This window comes from Mesitornis unicolor, unplaced genomic scaffold (genome assembly GCF_000695765.1).
Source record: "Mesitornis unicolor isolate BGI_N332 unplaced genomic scaffold, ASM69576v1 scaffold5006, whole genome shotgun sequence".
Taxonomy (NCBI): Eukaryota; Metazoa; Chordata; class Aves; order Mesitornithiformes; family Mesitornithidae; genus Mesitornis; species Mesitornis unicolor.
Window position 1 is genome coordinate 1 of NW_010191689.1, and position 19099 is coordinate 19099.

Genomic DNA, 19099 nt, shown 5'->3' on the forward strand with positions numbered 1-19099 from the left:
CCTAGAGGGATGGGAGGCCTCCCGATTCTCTCCCTGCCCTTGCAGGGTCACAAGCAGTAGCTGTCTCACAGCATGTTTTGGCATTGGTGCCATGCATCCAGCTGGGGGGCTGTGAGCCTGTAGCAATTACAGTACATCCCAAATGGTCCAGAACACCAGGGCATATGCAGATTTATTTTGCTCATCAGAGTAGAGGCGTTGATCTCTTGCTGTCACTTTCAGGGCAAGTTTTACATCTGCACAGCATATGTGACAAACACCAGGTTTAGAGGCAAAGGACTCCAAGCTGGTAAGGTTGGCTCTGCAAGGCATCCCAGGGCATGTCTGCCACCAGGGGTGTCCTGCCTGGGACACAACATAGCAGATTCCCATCCCAAGCTACAGCTTAGCTGCAGGGGTGAAGAATGTGCTTTGCTTTTCTGTGTGTTCAGGAAACAGGTGCCTGGCATGGAAAGTGGCATTCCTTCCCTTCTCCTTTTACTGAAATCACTGATGAAGCCATGTCTGAGACTGTGCAAGTCACTGAGGTGTAACACAGGCCCTGCCCCAGTCTGTGACTTGTCACACTGACTTGCTCTTCTACAATAGAGCGATTAGAACTGATTCAGCACCTGACATCCTGAGCCCTATCGCAGTGCCCTTTGGACTTTAGTGTGGTTTGAACGATATCATTGTGCTGCTCCACTGCCCAGCACAGCACCCTGGTTTGTAAACGGAGTGACTGATCATTTTCTTGGAGTAGAACCAACAGTATTGCTATAAAAGAAATATTTAACACTGGATGACGTTAAGCCATGAGTCTGTGCAGACTTTAAGATATCTGACTTGGAGGGTTGCCTTTAGCTTTTTCATCTTGGTATTGAAATGTACTTGGCTCGTTAAGAGAAAATTCCTAATGAATTCTCTAATTTCAAGCGAATATCCGGTATCCAGACAAATATTGCTGCACAGTGACATGATTTATATATTTGACATTTCCTTTTTTGCATGAAAAGTAGAATCTTCCAAGGAAATTGGCTTGTTTTAGGACAATATGGTGGGTTGGCAGAAAAAAAATTGCTACTTCAAAATAGATTGAAGACACATGAAGAGATTAGGATATGCATAAAAGCACAGGATGGACATGAAAGTACTTCCTGCAACAATGATGACTGCACTTTGTAGTGCCACCTGCTACTGAGAAAGCAATTGCAAACATCATTGTGACAAATTATAGCAGTAAACAATTCTTAGAATTGTGAAGTACATTTAATTTTTGTAATATTAAAATCACAGAATTTCCAGTCGAAGTTCCTTTTTCTACACTAATTATGTAGTGGGAGACTGATTTAGGGAAACTCCAGTATGATTCACACTGAGAATTTATTTTTTTAATTATTTAGTCAGGGGTATGAGTGGAAGTTTCTCCTTAGAGAGAGAAAAACAAAAGGCACTAAAACATTCTGTTCACTAGGGCATGTAGCTGCAGGACAAGGGGTAATGGTTTTAAACTAGAAAAGGTTAGATTTAGGTTGGATATTAGGAAAAAGTTCTTCAATATGAGAGTGACAGATCACTGGAGCATGTTGCCCAGAGAGGTGGTGGAGGCACCATCCTTTGAGATATTCAAGGTCAGACTTGATGGGGCTCTGAGCAACCTGACCTAGTAACGTTGTCCCTGCTTACTGCAAGGGATCGGACTATATGATCTTTAACAATCCCTTCAAACCCAATGCATTCTATGATTCTATGATTTTTAAATATTATCAGCTGTACCTAGAGCAAAAGGGAAATAGCCTGAAGAGTCAAATGCAAACCCAAAAGAAATCACTGAGACAGAAAATTGCTCGAGGCTGGGAAACTCTTCCCAGGAAATAGTCTCCTCTTATGCTTCTGCCTAAATGTCCTTTTCAGTCAATGCTGGAATGAGGAGATGTGCTGGATAGACCTCTGGCAGTGTTTACGTTCCTATGCAGACTGAATGAATGAGGAACGGAGAGTAGAGTACCTAGAAAAGGGACATGTCAAGATCTCTTGCCTTGACACAAACAACAAGGGTGCAGTTTTGCTGAGGAGGAAGTGTTCAAATAAAGCAGGACTATTGCTAATACAGGGAGACACAAACTTGTCCTGCCTGGGAGCACAATGGAAAAATCCTTGAAAGCACTGGCCCTTTCTTCACAACAGTGTCAAGCCAGTCTTCCTTAGGCACCCATTTTGGCTTTGGCAGTGACTTAGCAGAAGGGTCCCAGACCTGGAGGGGTGATTTGGGGTGACCTGGGTGAGGAACTGATGTTTGCAGTCCAGGCAAGAGCTGTCTTTGAAGAATAATTGGAATTCTTCAGACAAAGTTTACCTCTCTCTATTGGTTACATGGAGATCTTAGGCAAACTTAGACATGGCCAATGTGTTAGGAGTTGTCCAAATTTGGTTCCCTGGTAGAGGTGAGGTTGCTGCAGCTCCATGCCCCAGGTTCAACCACAGTGAGTTTGAGTATGTATTCCCAGTCAGCACATGCACACACACATGCACACACATATGCATGCACATGCACACAAGTGCACACACACAAAGACACTACAGATCCCCCAGCAGCTGGGCTCAGACATCCCGTCCATCCAGCAGCTGCCCTGGGATGCGCTGGTGTCCCCTGCTGCCTCATGAACGTCCACACAAACAAATCTCTCCACTGACTGCAGATCCCATGGCCTCCCCAGTTGCTGGCTTACGCTGTCAGTCCCTCCAGTAGCCAACCCACAGAACCCTGGTCTCTCCAGTATCCAGCCCTGGCTTATGGCTGCTTTGAAACCCAGCTCTTACCCTACTCACTGGCTTATCCAGCTGGATCTTCATTAGTGCTCACACACATACATATGTACCCCATTGACATGGATGCAGCCTGGTCTCTCCAGTCACAGCACCACAGACACAGGGTTCTCCATCCCCTCATTCCACCCCAGGGGCTGTCACTGAGACATCCCCCCCCACATCCCTGCACCCAGGACACAGCCTGACCCAGGAAAATAGCTAGAAAAGGGGTTTAGTGAGGTGTCAGGACAGACTGCTGGTCAGGTGCAGGTGCACCAGTTGGCACCCAGTAAAACGTTTCATGTATCTCAAGGGATCTCAGTTTCATTTTGGCATATTCATGTATCCTTGTGTTGGGTTTTGAGTTTTTTTGTCTGAAAGCAAGTGTTTGAAAAGAAGAGGGTGGCAATATGCGAGCTGCTACACCATGGGAAGAGCAGATTACTGAAACCTCTCCTTCCCTGGTTTGAGGAAGATGTGCCAAAAGACACGCAGTGGGAAGCCATTGCAGATGGTGAAATGGGACATGACTTTGTAGCCCAACACTGTGGAAATTCCCAAGATGGAGAAAAGCCGCTGGTTCTAATTCCTCTTCCTGATGCTGTTTGAGGCTTCTCACTCAATGACTCTTCAAATACATAAACAGCTCCCACTGCTAGTGCTGGAGTCCAGGACTTTCTAGTCCTGACACTAGCAGCCTTGGAAAGTAATACATTTAAAGTTTTCTGGAAAACAAACAGATGTCCCCTCTCACCCTTTGCCTGACTTAATATCCTCTTGGTCACATTAAAATTTGGCCATAGACCCTTTGCAGAAATGTGCAGGGCAGCAGAACCTCCCTGTGCAAGCCACAACACATGATCTTCTAATATTCTCGTCTCAGCCGTTGGACACATCTGATTAATCTGCATCTCTTCTTTGCATGTATGTGTTTAAACATGCCTATGATGCCTTCAGAAAAAATATAAAAAAAAAGAATAGAAGAAAGAAAAGGAGGTATTGAATCAGAAACTATATAAACCTGCCTATAGAAGCACAAAGAATATATTTATTTTTATTTTTATATATATATATTTATTTATATATATGTAAAAATATTTACAGGGAAATAACACTAGTTTAGAAACAGGTTTAGAGAAGTTAAGCAACATTTCACAAATTCCAGGATCACGTGAATTGTAGCAAAGACTTTGGAGAAGTATCCAACACACACAATTACTTTAGTTCATGTTTGAAATCAAGATGGATTAAGAATAAGCAACAATGAAGTTTCCTTGAGCTATGACCCATGAGGCTGAATTGCTTTATGTCTCCAAAAGCTGTACCCTTTGAAGAATTATTGTCCTATTTATTTTAAATACCAGCATTTAGACTGTTGTTTCTGCTTTTGAAATGTCCTGTGTTAGCTTTAGTCATTCACTCCAGACAAGAAAAGTGTCTCACGTTGGAAGGTATAAAGTAATTTGCTTTTCACAGGACTGGTGTTTGCTCTGCTGAACTTAGATATAACTGGGGGATGCTATGATGCATTGAGTATAGAATCATATACTAAGTACATTATTTTTCCCTAATATTTGGGAAACTAAGTGAAGTGCTCCCCAGCACAATCGAAATTTTCATCCTGTATTGAGCTCCTTCAGAGCAAAATTTGGTCTTGTATCAGAAAAAAAATTTAATGGCACATATTTGCATTTTTCTCTCTCATACTAACATTTATGTTTCCCTTTAAAGGTTTCCAAGGAGACTCTTTACCTCCAACAAGGACAGCAACACTAAAACCATTCTGAGAGATGTCCAGCCTGTACTTGACAGCTTCCAGACTTAGCAGAATTGCAGCCACTTCAGGCCATCTACTCTGGTGTTTAAATTTCCTTGCAGTTAGAAATGTTTTCTGCTATTTAGAGGTCTACGCTGTAGGTTCCCACATGTGTCCTGGGTATTTAAACTTCTCTCATTGTTGATAGAGGTCTAGTCAATACAGTCAATGAAATACAGAGAGCAATTAATCTTATTTTGAAGTCCATGTCATGTGGTCAGTTGAATCACTTTCTAGAATCCATTGTCCAAAATTGGAGCTTAGACACCTAGATAACTTGTGGATATCTAAATGAGAAACACTTAAAGCTGATTCCACCTCATTACTCATTTGTCTGTACTTAAGACACTCACCTGGAGCTGGCTGCCATGACACAGGAGCTATGGAGACCTACATCCTTCCAGGGCAGCTGGAGGTCAGTGTGATTCCCTAGAGCATCTCAAATAGCCCCAATGTTTAGGCAGCTCATGTCTAAACTTAATTACTGTTGTTTAAGACCATTCTAGAGTCTTGATGAACAGTCACTGCTTCCCTTTTAGGAAAAACCTTTCATATATATAACAGCATTTATCATGGCTCTCCTCAGCCTTCCCTCAATGAAACAGTGAACACAGAGTCACAAAATCTGGTTACTTCAATCTTCCTTTTCCAGACTCACAAAAATTCCTTCTGGGCTTCATGAAGTCTTTCCAACCAGTGCTCATCCAAACAGATGAGCCTGAACCCAAACATGGTACTGCAGCTGAGGCCATATACATTCTGGTGAGCGTATAAATATTATTTTACTTAGCATAGATATGGAAACCCAGTTAATGCATTCTGGTAACATGGCTAATTTTTGTTTATATCGGTCAAAAAATGTTGAATTATTTCAGCACTCAGTTTTGCTAGTGTAATGAGATTGCCTTAAGTAGAACTTTTAGTTAGCTCCTGGAGTTATGATTATTCCTAGATAAGATCAGTTCTTTGTACTTTCTTTTATATTTTATTATTACATATCATGACATAATATGCTATAGGTTGTTAAATATTAAAACATATGTATCATATACATAGCATAATGTTATTCATTATACTACAATATGGTATATTATGTTACTGTTATATGTTATTTCCTGTTATTTCTCAAGTTTGTCAGGACGTTGTGCCATAAGTAGTCTAAATACATGATTAAAAAACCTATGAACTCTAGCTCTGTGTTTTAACAAAAAAGCATTTCCTTATTTATTAAACACAATACAAAATTGCCCAAAACAGAAGGATCAGGTAAAATAAGGACTGTAACATTAGTTAAACACATTACGTCACTGCCTGATGACGAAACTGTTATGCATCATTTTTACTAATCAGAGGATGTTATACAGCATGAGTCAGAGTGGCACTGATTTACAAATTAGCTATATAAACAGAGCTGAGAAGTATGTTCCATAGTTCAAGAGTGAGACTGAGGCAGACAACCTTAGACAAGGATGAAGATCCTTTCAGTCCTCCTCTCACTGTATGTGTCTATCTGCTCTGCTTTTCCTGTGGCTTCAGAAGTAGAAGATGAAGGAAAAACCCTGCAGCTTGTAGAGGTAAATATTTTTCAGTGCATTTCTAAGTGTAACATAAGGTAGCTTGAGAGATAACTGTAACTGCGATTCTTTTCACAGAATATGGCTTGAAATTTAAAGATGTACCATTTTGCAGAGGTTTCAAGAGAAAGGTTTTCTTATCAGTCTAGAAAACGTTATTAATATGTGGAACTTATTTACTCAAAAGTCATCTGAATATTGCATAACTTCACTTTTGATGCTGTCAGTAAAGTAATAACAAAACTACTGAAGCATGAGCTCTGGCAGCAAGACTCTCTGAGTCAAACTCGGCAACAATTTACATTTCTGAATGTTCTTTGAAATTTGTGATATGACTGGTCTCAGTAACATAAGGGAGGAAGCTTTCTTGAAGCAGGCATATATTTCAGTGTTTTGCTGAATGGATCTTTTGTGGAATACTCTGAAAAACATGAACTTCTACGAGAAATACAACACTTACATAGATGCAGCACTATTTATTGCAGACAAAATTGTTGAAATTTAGTAGGAAGACTTGAGTTCCTAATATCATATTTTGTAGCTAAAAATAACTGGCACGATTTGCGAAGTGCTGACTCTTTAGTAGTAGTCACCTGCTTCTCTGGGAATCCTGGCTGTATGAAGTCTCACTGCCAATCTCCATTTCCTTGAGTGAGACAGCAGTTACAAGCTTCCTCATAAGTTTTGCCATTAGAGTAATTGGGGACCATAAATAATGTGGGATTTATTGTTAATAATAAATATTAGATTTTCAATACATTCTTCGTATATTCCATCAGTGAAACACAAAATTCAGAAAACTATGTGAAAACTGTAAGTTATATCTGACTCTTCACACCAGTTCCTGGAGAAAATAGGTTGTTCTTGCTCCTGGTAAAAACAGGTCATGTTGATACAGGAATAATTCAAGATTACTTTGAAAATTTAAGTGTGACTGAAGACAGTACTGATATGCCACAATGCTATTCTTTTTTTAAACTCTGGTTCAGAGTTATCTACAGAATTTCTACAATCTTCAAAGGGTTGACCAGCCTCATGTAAGAACCAGGGGTGAAAATCACCTTGCTGAAAAGCTCAAGGAAATGCAAGCATTCTTTGGACTGCAAGTGACCGGGAGACCTGATCTTGACACTTTGGAGATGATGAAAAAACCCAGATGTGGTATACCTGATATAGGGCAATACGTATTCACAGCAGGGAATCCCAAATGGAAAACAAACCATCTGACATACAGGTAACCTTTCCTAATCTGTTTTGAAAATATATAAATCTAACATCCCAACTTTGGGGGGTCTGAAGTAAGTATAATATACCATATATAGAAATCCAGAGTGACTAACTCATTTATGGAAGAAGAAGGAAGGCACTCTAGAAGGTGGTATGTTAAATGAAGCTATTATTAATTTTCATTCATTAAATATATGGTCAAGATGTCTGACTTTTGCACAAGTTATTATTTTTCAGCGAAAAAGCTGTAATCTTAACAATATATATTGGGTTTACTTTGAAGCATTTTGAATTACACTCCAAAGATGAGAAAAGCTGATGTAGATGAAGCAATCCGAAAAGCTCTCAGTGTCTGGAGCAATGTGACACCTTTGACATTCCAAAAGGTTGATAATAAAGAAGCAGACATAATGATCTCTTTTGCTTATAGAGGTAATTTTGATATCTTTACGTATTAAATAGTCATCTACAGCCATAAAAATAATTTAGGATTCTAACTGATTTTTTCCCTCTTCATTTTAGACCACCTTGACAACTCTCCTTTTGATGGCCCCAATGGGCAGTTGGCTCATGCTTTCCAGCCTGGTGAAGGTATTGGTGGAGATGTGCATCTTGATGAGGAGGAAGCCTGGACAAAGGATGGAAGAGGTAAGGGATTTGTAATTGGATCAATTCATAGCTTTGCCTCGCACAATCTTAGTTCACATGATGCTTAATTCAGGAGCCTGATTACAAGCAAAAAGTGAGCAAAAGTGGCAGATCTTGTCCTTTTAAATGACTTTGCTCTTTTTTTTGGCATTTGTAGGAATCAATTCACAGAAAAAATATTTTTAAGTCAAAGTGGTTTATAACAACAACTAAGTCAACACTTAAAATACTTTTTTTTGTTCAGATGAAACATAGTACTGGGATACAGGAAGATCTGGTGGTAAATCCTTTATCTTTCTTAACATAACACTTCAAATCTTGATGCTAACTAGGGTACTCTACTATCACCAAAACGGTCAACTCAGTGCTTGTTTTGAAGGGGTTTTTTTCTGTTAGATCACTGAACCTCCACTCGTTGTTGGCATGTTTATGTGATAGAAGGAGAAACAGAGTTTGTGTTTAAGACATAAGGATACTAGAGAAAGGACAATGAGACCACATTAATTGACATTCTAGACATTGTTTAAGTACTCACATAGCTCTTCTGTTACAATATTTTTGAGTTGTAATATTGACAGTGTTACTTACGGCTTCTCCTGTACCTGTAGAGTATTTTGGGAGGATGCATAAGTGTTTCACATTTAGTCAATGGTGCAGAATACTGAAACAGATTTTACCTTTTCTCATATGATTTTTATCCTACAGGCTACAATTTGTTCATTGTTATTGCCCATGAGCTTGGCCATTCGCTGGGTCTGTCTCATTCAAATGATCCTGGAGCACTGATGTATCCAACTTACTCCTACACGGACCCCAATGAATTCCTTCTTCCTCAAGATGACATTGATGGCATTCAAGCCATCTATGGTAAAAAAAAAAACAAAAATATTTAATATTTTTACTTGGGAGGCTGTTAAACAGTAACAAGAACACATTTAAAATATGCTTATTCCACCAAAATGAGAAGTTTAACTGTTGCTGAACAATGGAAAACAAAAGAGAAAAAAATTCTGGAAGCTAATTTCTTCTGAAGTCCAATTCTGTAAAAAACCCTCATTTTGGAAAAGCTGAACACAACAGGGTTTATCAACATTAAAATCCTACTTTTAGTGACAGATCCTTAGTTTAAAACCATATGCCTTCTCATTCTTTGTGAAGAAGGTTCTTGATGTCCTCAGATAAATTCTTAACACCATCTTTGTATTTCTTCATACTAAAAGTTACACTATTCTTCCTGTAGGACAGTCTAATGTTGCTGTGCAGCCAACAGGACCCGTAACTCCACAAGCTTGTGACCCACATTTGACATTTGATGCTATTACAACCCTACGTGGAGAAATAATATTCTTCAAGGGCAGGTAACAACAATAAACAACAATATATATTAACTCTTTAAAATACTTCGTAGTTTAAAAACAAATCTATAATCCATGAGAGGAAACTGTACTTTTGGACTATAGTGCAAAGAGAAGCACTATAAAACAACCATGTATTTACACAAGCAAGTGTTCTCAAATAATTAATCCCAATTCCTCTAGCTGACAAGAGCAGTGAAGGAGATGAGGGCTTGTCGATAATTTTCCAACTATTCTGCTACTGTGGCCTTTGCTGCAAGACTTTTCTCTGAACTCAATTCAACTATTAGCAAAGCAAGAGCATTCATATATCCCTTAGCAATGTGTCCGTGGGTCCCACGCTGTAACTTTTCTGCCCCTCCTCAGTACGAAAGCAGGGGCAGCACTGAAAGCACTGTTATGTAGAAAGATGTCTGTTAGGTGGTTACTGAAGTCACTTCTTAGCCTGCTTGTCCTACAGAGAAATAGAAAAGCTTGTATTCATCTTGCCTGATTTCTAGCATCTAACTGAGGTGCTAAAGCTGAGTGCAGTTGCTCTACATTTTCTTCACATTCAGTTGAGGGGGGTGTTCACACACAGGTACCCATCTCCTCCCTGTTCGACGCCAGGAGCTGTAATAATTATTTTGCACTTATAATAGGAGTGAAACTATTTTTTTACATAAATTCTGTTTAAACCAGATATATGCTGCGCAAACATCCTGCGAGGACAGAGACAGAGCTCAATTTTATCTCACTGTTCTGGCCAAAGTTACCATCAGGAATTCAAGCTGCTTATGAAAATGTTGAAAGGGATGAAGTTTTACTTTTTAAAGGTAATGAAATCTGAAATGCTCTACTTTTTCTGACCAGTTTCTCTCCGCTCCTTTGCAAGCTATCCAGTTACTGAAGTCTAAGTGTTTTTAAAGATCAGTAAAACAGGAAACTTACAAATATGCAAATTATTAAACCAGAGAATCATAGATTTATACTGCTGTAAGGGATCTCCAGCAGGATCTGTAGGGGATCTTCAACTGACAAATACAGGCATTTGTACACTACTGCTACTGGTATGTTTATTAGTATGTTATACTACTCTGGGACAAAAAATGTTGGTGGAAAAACATACTGTGAGAGGAAAATTGTAAGTGTAAGACTTAGAAGCATTTTCTTAAGTAATAAACTGACAGGAATAACAGCGATATCTAATACACATTCTTTGTTACTCATCTAAAACACTATCAAAAGTTGTTTATATATAGCAAAAACAAATGAAATGTACTTATATTTTTCAGAGGATAAATATTGGGTTCTCAGGGGATATGATGTTGCACCTGGCTATCCTAAACCAATCTATCGTTTGGGCTTCCCAAAGACTGTTAAAAGAGTTAATGCAGCTTACAGTGATGAAACCACAGGAAAAACATACTTCTTTGTAGCTGACAGATACTGGAGGTAAGATTTGATGTTCATTTATTAGAAGGCATATTTTTACTTGTCCCTGAAGACTGATGTATCATTACAAAACTGTTTGAACCAGCTATAATCCAGAAACTTAAATAAGATTCTCAGGAAGTTTAAAATTTTCAAGCATTTGTTAGGAAATGTCAACATTTCTATAGCATTTTTTTGCCATTCATTAGATTCCTGTAGCACGAATAAGCAGGAATGTAATTACTTGCAGCTGGATGAAACATTTGCCCAATAAAACATTGATTTTCTAGTAAATTAGTCACTTTTTGTCCTTAATAGTGCTGCTTTTCTGTACAATGTTGTGATAGTGTCCACTTTTCTTTCACATTTCAAAAAAAATCAACTGCTAATAAAAAGCATTATATCTGAATTCCTTTATGAACAAACTAAAAATATTCTCCAGTTGTACAGTTGATCATATTTCTATTTTAAGTGTAGATCATGACAAATTTCAGAGAGTAATTCTGTCGTCATTTTGTACATGGTTACACTAATACAGATATCTTTCAGAACTGTGCTGCTGTCTTCTACTCCCAAGCTTTATGTTCTGTTTTTATATTGAATTGGATATCCAATGCCTCAAAATAGAAATTCATTTTATATGTGAGTGATGGCCAAGGCTCTGGATAGGCCAGAAATGCATTAATATATTCCTGTAATGCAAGCCCAAGGTCCTCAAAAGCCTTGTTACAAACTTTACCAAAGGCAGGATTTTTGAATCTCAAGACAGTCATATTATGGGAACCTTAATACATAATAGGAAGAATAAAAAAGCTACTTTAGCTAACCTTTATAAGACTTCTTAGTAACAGTAAAGTTGCATATGTGCATGAATTTGCTTTGGGCTTTCGAAATATTGTCTGCTTCCTCACAAATTGTAATGATGTTTCTTGTGTTAAGATATGATGAAAACAAAAAATCCATGGATCATGGTTATCCCAGGAAAATAGTCTCTAACTTTGGAAAAATTGGCAGAGTTGATGCTGCTTTCCAGAAAGATGGTAAGTAAAACATATCTTTAATCTGTGTTTAGTTGAATATTTGGGCTTCTGTAGATAGAAGTATTTTTTTCAGAACCTTGTTATTAACCTTAATGAGATGGAAATTAAAAAGAACATGAATATATGGACTGCTTATGTTTGGGTTTTTTTCTAAAATACTGAAAAGAAGTCACCTATGAAATATAATTGAATTAAATTTTACTTCTAGGCTACGTCTACTTCTTCCATAAAAGAACTCAGTTCCAGTTTGATCCTCATGCCAAACGGATTGTTGGACAAATGAAGAGCATCAGCTGGTTTAATTGTTAATTCTAAAGTTTTTCCATATGCACACTGTATGTTATGTGCTGAATTTTTCAGTATTTCATGATTACCAGGTCAGAACAGATTTCTGGCCAAGTTCTGTGGAAGTATAGTCTTAGTAATTATTTATTGTAAACCAAATATTTTTATATAGTTTATCACAATTTCATCTGCTATATAAAGTTTCCTAATAAATTCTACTTGTCATATCATTGAGTCCTTGCTCTCTTATTTTCACTGGTACTCAAGAGACAAGTCTACTTTCCAAACACTAAAAATATATTCTGGCATGAAACACCAGACCTTTTTCCCAAAGCCAGAGAAAGGAGAAGCCAACTGGCTCTGAACTTCATCACCCCACACAAGCCCTGGTGAAAATTCTATGGGTAATTAGATCAGTTGGGGTTCATTAGCATATCTACAGATCACACTTCCACTTTCTGTTCTTCTTTCTGCAACTTCCCCTTTTAGCCTTCTCTCCAGGGTGTATGTCTTTGCAAGTGTAGAAGGAGTTTTGTTTCTTTTTTTTTCTTATTTAGGAACTAGGTTTAAGCCCAGAAATGTTTATAAGAAAGGATCCCAGAGATCACTGAAACCAGTCCCTTGCCATCACAAGTAGCCATATCACATACCTAACAAATAAACTTCTTTGCTCAAGGCTCTTTCAAGTGCTTACTATCCCAGTAGTAAATCCTTCCTGATTTCAGTGGGTTAAAGGATTAAGAAATTTGCTTAAAAAATGAAAATTCTTGGCTAAAAGTATTTCTGATAGAAAAGGTGCATGAAAAAGACAGCTTGACTTCCAGCTTAACTGCAATTTTTTCAAATATCCTCAATTTAAATGGTGTTTGAAGAGTTATCCACTTCCTCTTTAGTATTTGTAGCTTAGCTGATAATATTAGAACCCACATGACAGAAGCAAAATGTATTACCTTATACAACATCTGTAGTATTCAACATACTTCAGAGAAAGCTTTCAGGTTACTCTCATAAAACTAATTGCATTTTGAGAAAAGAATATGTAACATTATAAAAACATATCCATTCAATTTTTTTCATTACTTGTCTGTCTGTATTAGAAGACTTTTTAATTATATCCTTCATAAATAAAGAACAGACTTGGTAGTTCTTAAGTTCATTAAATTCAGGAATAAAAATTAGTCTAAATACTATTCAAAGATAAGCAAATGTATAAATGAAAATTAACCTGAATGTATTATATTCTTTATAAAATCTAAAAATTAAAAATGAAATTAAATTACAGTAAATCAGAAGTTAATTTACTTCACAAGATTATTTAGGTGCTGGTTTTTATGTTTGAAACCTTAGCAGCAATGGTATTTAATTGTATTTTTCTGGTGTAAGCCAGTGCTACTGAACTAACAATAACAATTAAACAAAAAATTGTTTTAGGATTATGTAAATGATGTAAATGTAAAAATGAAAATCTGAGGCACATGTTCCCTTCAGATATGAAGTAGAAGCAGAAGATCTCCAGTCAATGCCAGAACAGCTCCTCAGATTTAGAGCAGAACACTAATCCATCTCTAGAAGAAAAATGTACTCGTGGAGCAGAGAAAATGTTAAATGGGAGACAAGCGGTAAGGAGGTGGTTATGTTTTGGAGGAAACAGAGAGAGAAAAGGTGATTTACAAACCACGGAAGAAGAAGAAGTTAAAGAGAGGATGAAGTTTATAATTTTTAGTTGATGTCTTTTGGTATCCTGTGAAGTTCTGATTTTTAGTTGCCAGGCACATTTTTTTTTAATTTGTTTCATGGATTTCCCTTGAGCAGGAAGACCAAGAGCTCAAAATGAAGCAATTTCTTTGTGATAAATATTTCCTGTGTTTATGTGAGTGAATATTTCCTTTGCCTGCAGGAGTGTGGAAATTGCTCCATTCCAGCCACACCATTAGGAAGAGGGCATGTCTGGTGCTGGCATCTCTTGCCAGTCTGCAGGCACAAGCACCGCTTTCACTAATTTGGAACGTGAGTGTTGTTTACAGCTCAGTTCACATAATCACCTGTCATTTTCTTACTCCCTTCTAATAAGTTTACGGTCCTATTTGCTGATTACTGTACTATGGCAGAGTACTGTACCACTCCCTAGTGTCTGGTTGCTGGTTTTGTGTGTAGTCATAGCCCACATCATTACTAACTGAGTCATATTTGCCCAGGCAGGAATCCAATTCCCTACCTATGTAGTGCATTTGAGATGCTGTAGGCTATCCAAGTTACCCATGCAGGTATGAAACAGGACTTCTCCAGTTTGTCTAGGTCCCTCTGGATGGCATCACTTCCCTCTGCCACATTAACCTCACCACCCAGTTTGGTATCATCAGCAAACTTGCTGAGGGTGCACTCAATCCCGCTGTCAGTATTAATAATGAAGATATTAAACAGCACTGGTCCCAGTACAGACCCTTGAGGGACACCACTTGTCACCATCTTCCATCTGGACATTGAGCCATTGACCACTACTCACTGGATGCAACCATCCAGCCAATTCCATATCCACTGAACAGTCCACCCATCAAATCCATACCTCTCCAACTTAGAGAGAAGGATGTTGTGGGGGATCATGTCAAAGGCCTTGCAGAAATCCAGGTAGATGACATCCATAGCTCTTCCCCTGTCTACTAATGCAGTTACTCCATTGTAGAAAGCCACTGGGTCTGTCAGGCAGGACTTGCCCCTAGTAAAGCCATGCTGGCTGTCTTGAATCACCTCCCTGTCCTCCATGTGACTCAGTGTAGCTCCTAGGAGCATCTGTTCCATGATCTTCCCAGGCACAGATGTGAGGTTGACAGGTCAGTAGTTCCCAGAGACCTCCTTTCTACTCTTTTAAAAAATGAGTGTGATGTTTCCCTTCTTCCAGTCACCAGGGACTTCACCTGACTGCCATGACTTTTCAAATATCATGAGGAGTGGCTTGGCAACTACATCAGCCAATTCCTTCAGGACTCTGGTATGCATATCATCAGGGCTCACGGACCTGTGTATGTTCAGGTTCCTCAGAAGGTCATGAACCATCTTCACTTACAGTGGGAGTGACTTTTTCTCCCTGGTTCCTGCCTTGTGGGCCATCAACTCGAGAGCTTTGAGAGGAGAGGTTGCCAGTGAAGACTGAGGTAAGAAAGTTGTTGAGAATCTCAACCTTCTTCTCGTCTGTTGTTACCAGTTCACCACTGATGTTCATCAGGGAGAGGACACTTTCTTTAACCTTCCTTTTCTGGTTAACATAGCTGTAGAAGCCCTTCTTGTTTTTCTTGGCATCCCTTGCCAAGTTCAACTCCAGCTGTGCCTTGGCCTTCCTGACCTCGTCCCTACACATCTGGGCAACATCCCTGTACTCTTCCCAGGATACCTGTCCCTGCTTCCACTGTCTATGCAGTTCCATCTTGCCTTTTAGTTTGGCCAGCAGGTCTCGACTCATCCATGCTGGAAAAATGGGGAGGGGGGGGACTTGCCCTACAGTCTCACAAATCGGGGCATTGCTGTGGACTGTAAAAAGGGGTGTGGGGGCCTCCCAGCAGGAGACAGTGGGCAGCGGACACTGCAGTCTGGCAGCATTATGTTGACATAATGCAAGCTTAGATAGTTAATTCAGGTGCAGACACCCATGTCATTAACACTTAGGAAAACTGAATCCCTGCTGGTATTGTGTTAAGATCATCACGATGCAGCAGTATTGGTGATCCCTGCCATGCGCTGCATAGCGTCACTTGCTACTACAAATGTGATGAGGATGGCAGTGACCTTTCTAGGTCACATTACTGCAGTCTGCATAAAACCAATTCTAGGATGAGAAAAGAAGTCACAAGGTAGACCAGCATCCACTAACTCTAACCAATGTCAAATATAAGCATTAGGAAACCAGAACCAGCAGCTGCTTATACAACTTCTTCTTTTCCCAGACCTCAAGGCCAGATATAGGCGTATTTGTGAAACATCGCTTGCGAAAAAGTGTGCTCAGGCCTCTCTCCCACGAGCAGTGGGAACTGACTGTTATGTTGTGTATGTAGTCATTGAAAAACCCTAAAAGTGCTTTGAGTGACATAATCCTTCAACATCTGTCACTCAAATGTCTTCTGAGCAAACATTAATGTAGCTTTAGCTGTTAGCTGAAACTGCAAATGAAGTCTAAATTACTTGTTAAAGCTTCCCTGCATTCAATAAAGACAGGGAGACAACCTATAGAGGACAGTTCATTTTATTCTAGGATAGCTGGCTGAATCACTCTCCAGGGAAAAGTATTTCTCCATTTTCTATAGAAGAATGCTTAACTAATAAATGTATATTGTTAGGTGCAACTAATCTTAACCTAGCTGCTCTCATTGTGTCTATCCTTCCACGGCTGCACAGCAAACAGCTGTGAGGCTCTGATGGCCAACCACAGAAAAAAGATAACCATTTCTCCCAGTTAGTGCTGCCTTGACTTTTTACAAAATTGAATTCATATCAGCCAAAACATGTTTTCCAAAAAGGTGTTCTAATGCCATTGGAAAATACGGTTTGTGAACAGGGGTTTTTTCTTTTGTGATCTACACGATGTACGTAGTCAGATGATTGATAGCACCGTGGTCATTCCTTCTAGCTTTCAAACCTTTGAGACAAATGAATATATCCATTCAAAAACATAAGAAAGATCTCAAAAAAGACATTCTATACTTCTGGATAAACATACATGTTGTTTCCAGTATCAGTTCATTTGAGCTCCCCATCTCAGAAAATTTATTGTCACAGTTTGTACCTCAGTTACAGAATTGAATAGGATGCAGGCCTCACTGGTCTCTTACCTCACAATACAAGGATTTAGAAAAACAAATTAAGGAAATGTTTTTTGGTTTTAGTTTTCGGTTTGGGTTTTTTTTATGGTAGCTGAGAAATGCCATTCACAAACAAGTTTAACAAGGCTACATTGTGAAATTTGGGCTAAAAAATTAACACATCGAGCTGGAGCAATGTTGGAGCAAGTGACAGCAAAAAAGCTAAAAACACGGAAGCAGATATTTTCTGAAAAAGCCACAGTCCAACACGAGGGCATTTCTTACAACTGTAAATGTTGAGTACGTGCTGTCAATGAGGTGCTGAACACCTTCAGCTCCCATTGCTGTCAGTGGAACAGGAAGGTGCTTGGCCAGCACAGGGTGAAATCCCATAATTTGTCACAACTTGTGTGACTCTTGAAACTTCCTCTATTCTGAATTACTTAAGACAGGAAATAATCATATCCCCTGTGGCTACTGTGGTTAAACTGAAGAAAACTTCTTCAATTAAATGGCAGATAAATAATAGATAGATAAATAGATACATACTAGATAAATAGATACATACTAGATAAATAGATACATACATACAAATGCACATACATAGATTAGATAAATACATCAGAGATATAAGATTATTTACATTCTTTAGGTTGAATTTACAGGGTGAAAACTTTTCATTTATGTCTATCCTGGATGCAAACAGTATAATTTAAAGGAAACACAACTTTCGAAAGAATTGCAGGGAAGAGGTGGGCAGTGATATGGTTTTTCATCCATTTTCCCAAAACACCAAGTCACAATTTATGGATCAATTTTAAATGAAAATTTTTCACTTACAGTAATTTCTCCCAAAGTTTTAACTTTTTTGAATGGATTCATGTCTGGTGCATGACGTCCATTTTCCAGGCTGAGAATGGTTAAGAGTCCTTGTACATTTGGTTACTCCATTTCACACAGCTGGGTTGGGAGAACTTAAAAGGTTGTGTGTTTGTCCACCATTTCATCAGGAATGAAATTGCTCAAGTCTGCTAAAATTCAGTGTAAAACCGATAAAATTGAGTGTCAGTTTTGAAATCATAGCCAAGCAGCTTAGGAGTACTCAAATACTAACTAAGTTCAGATGTCTATGAAATCGGATGGGTTTAATTAAATTTTATTGTGCCAGCCAACATAGTGTTATAGGATGTGAGGAGATAATCGGAGCATGATAAACTCTGAGTCAGGCTACAGCTGACTCTACAAAGCACCCCATAACTGTGTGAACTAGAATGCGAGAGAGGATGCATACAGAGGAGAAAGCAGACTGCTCTCCTGCCAGGACAGAGACGAGAGTAAGAATGAAAGATCTTTCACTTCTGCTTTTAATGTGTGTAGCTGTTTCTAATGCTCTTCCCGTACAGCCAGAGACAGACCACAAAGAAGAAAATGCAAAGCTTGTACAGGTAAATACTTTGCCTATATCTGAGACCTATCGAGACTTTTCCTCTTAGACGTAATCTGCATGTTTCAGCTACAGAGCAGCGTGCTGTCTGAGACATGCTATTACACAGAACTCTGTTGCCCAGACTTTACTAAAGTAGGATAAAACTGTACAATCTGGAAATGTCAAGTAAATAAGAGTTAGGGACAATGTGATCTGTTTCTGTTTAGCTACAGTCCTCAGGAAAATATCTGTTGTCTCCAAAATCATAGGCAGATGGTTTTGCAAGCAAAGTACACAAACAATATCAATCATAAGGTATTTATTTAAGAAACAGATCAGAATGTGAAATTTATTTGCTTTATTTTTTCACTAGGACTATTTAAACAAATTCTATGCTGTTGAACCAGATCCAAATCAACTTGGATGGAAAGTAAATGCTGAATCCACGGCTGAAAAACTTCAGAAAATGCAAAAATTCTTTGGTTTGAAAGTGACTGGAAAACCAGACTCTGAGACATTGGAAATGATGAAGAAACCCAGGTGTGGAGTTCCCGATGTGGGTCTCTATGGTGTTACTCTGCCAGGATGGAAAAAAACCGAGCTGACATACAGGTAGTATTTCAATAATTACATTTTGAGTTTAAATTTTGTTTTTGCTGATAAACACATTTGTTACACTTATATATAACTTCTATAGCAATTGTTTCCAGTTGGGAATGCAAAAATGATTCTCTTTCCCTA

At 38.6% G+C, this 19099-nt stretch overlaps 2 protein-coding genes across 2 annotated transcripts in view; both read left to right on the forward strand.

Annotated features, from left to right (window-relative positions):
• The first annotated feature begins 6072 nt into the window (after nt 1-6072).
• LOC104542490 (interstitial collagenase-like) lies at nt 6073-12169 on the forward strand. The gene is made up of 10 exons (XM_010186825.1): nt 6073-6177; nt 7167-7411; nt 7688-7836; nt 7927-8052; nt 8758-8919; nt 9293-9410; nt 10089-10222; nt 10682-10841; nt 11760-11860; nt 12069-12169. The coding sequence occupies exons 1-10, from the start codon at nt 6073-6075 to the stop codon at nt 12167-12169; spliced, it is 1401 nt and encodes a 466-aa protein (XP_010185127.1).
• A 6045-nt stretch (nt 12170-18214) lies between these two features.
• LOC104542491 (matrix metalloproteinase-27-like) overlaps nt 18215-19099 on the forward strand; it is an 8064-nt gene continuing 7179 nt past the window's right edge. The window contains exons 1-2 of the mRNA XM_010186826.1: nt 18215-18377; nt 18732-18970. Of these exons, the coding sequence (XP_010185128.1) occupies nt 18216-18377; nt 18732-18970 (401 nt within the window). The 5' untranslated portion in view covers nt 18215. The remainder of the gene's footprint in view (nt 18378-18731; nt 18971-19099) is intronic.

Coding starts and splice junctions, on each gene's coding strand:
- LOC104542490 (XM_010186825.1), top strand. CDS start 6,073: ATGAAGATCCTTTCAGTCCTCCTCTCACTGTATGTGTCTATCTGCTCT. Junction 8,053..8,757: donor CTGGACAAAGGATGGAAGAG/GTAAGGGATTTG, acceptor TTTATCCTACAG/GCTACAATTTGTTCATTGTT. Junction 11,861..12,068: donor TGCTGCTTTCCAGAAAGATG/GTAAGTAAAACA, acceptor TTTTACTTCTAG/GCTACGTCTACTTCTTCCAT.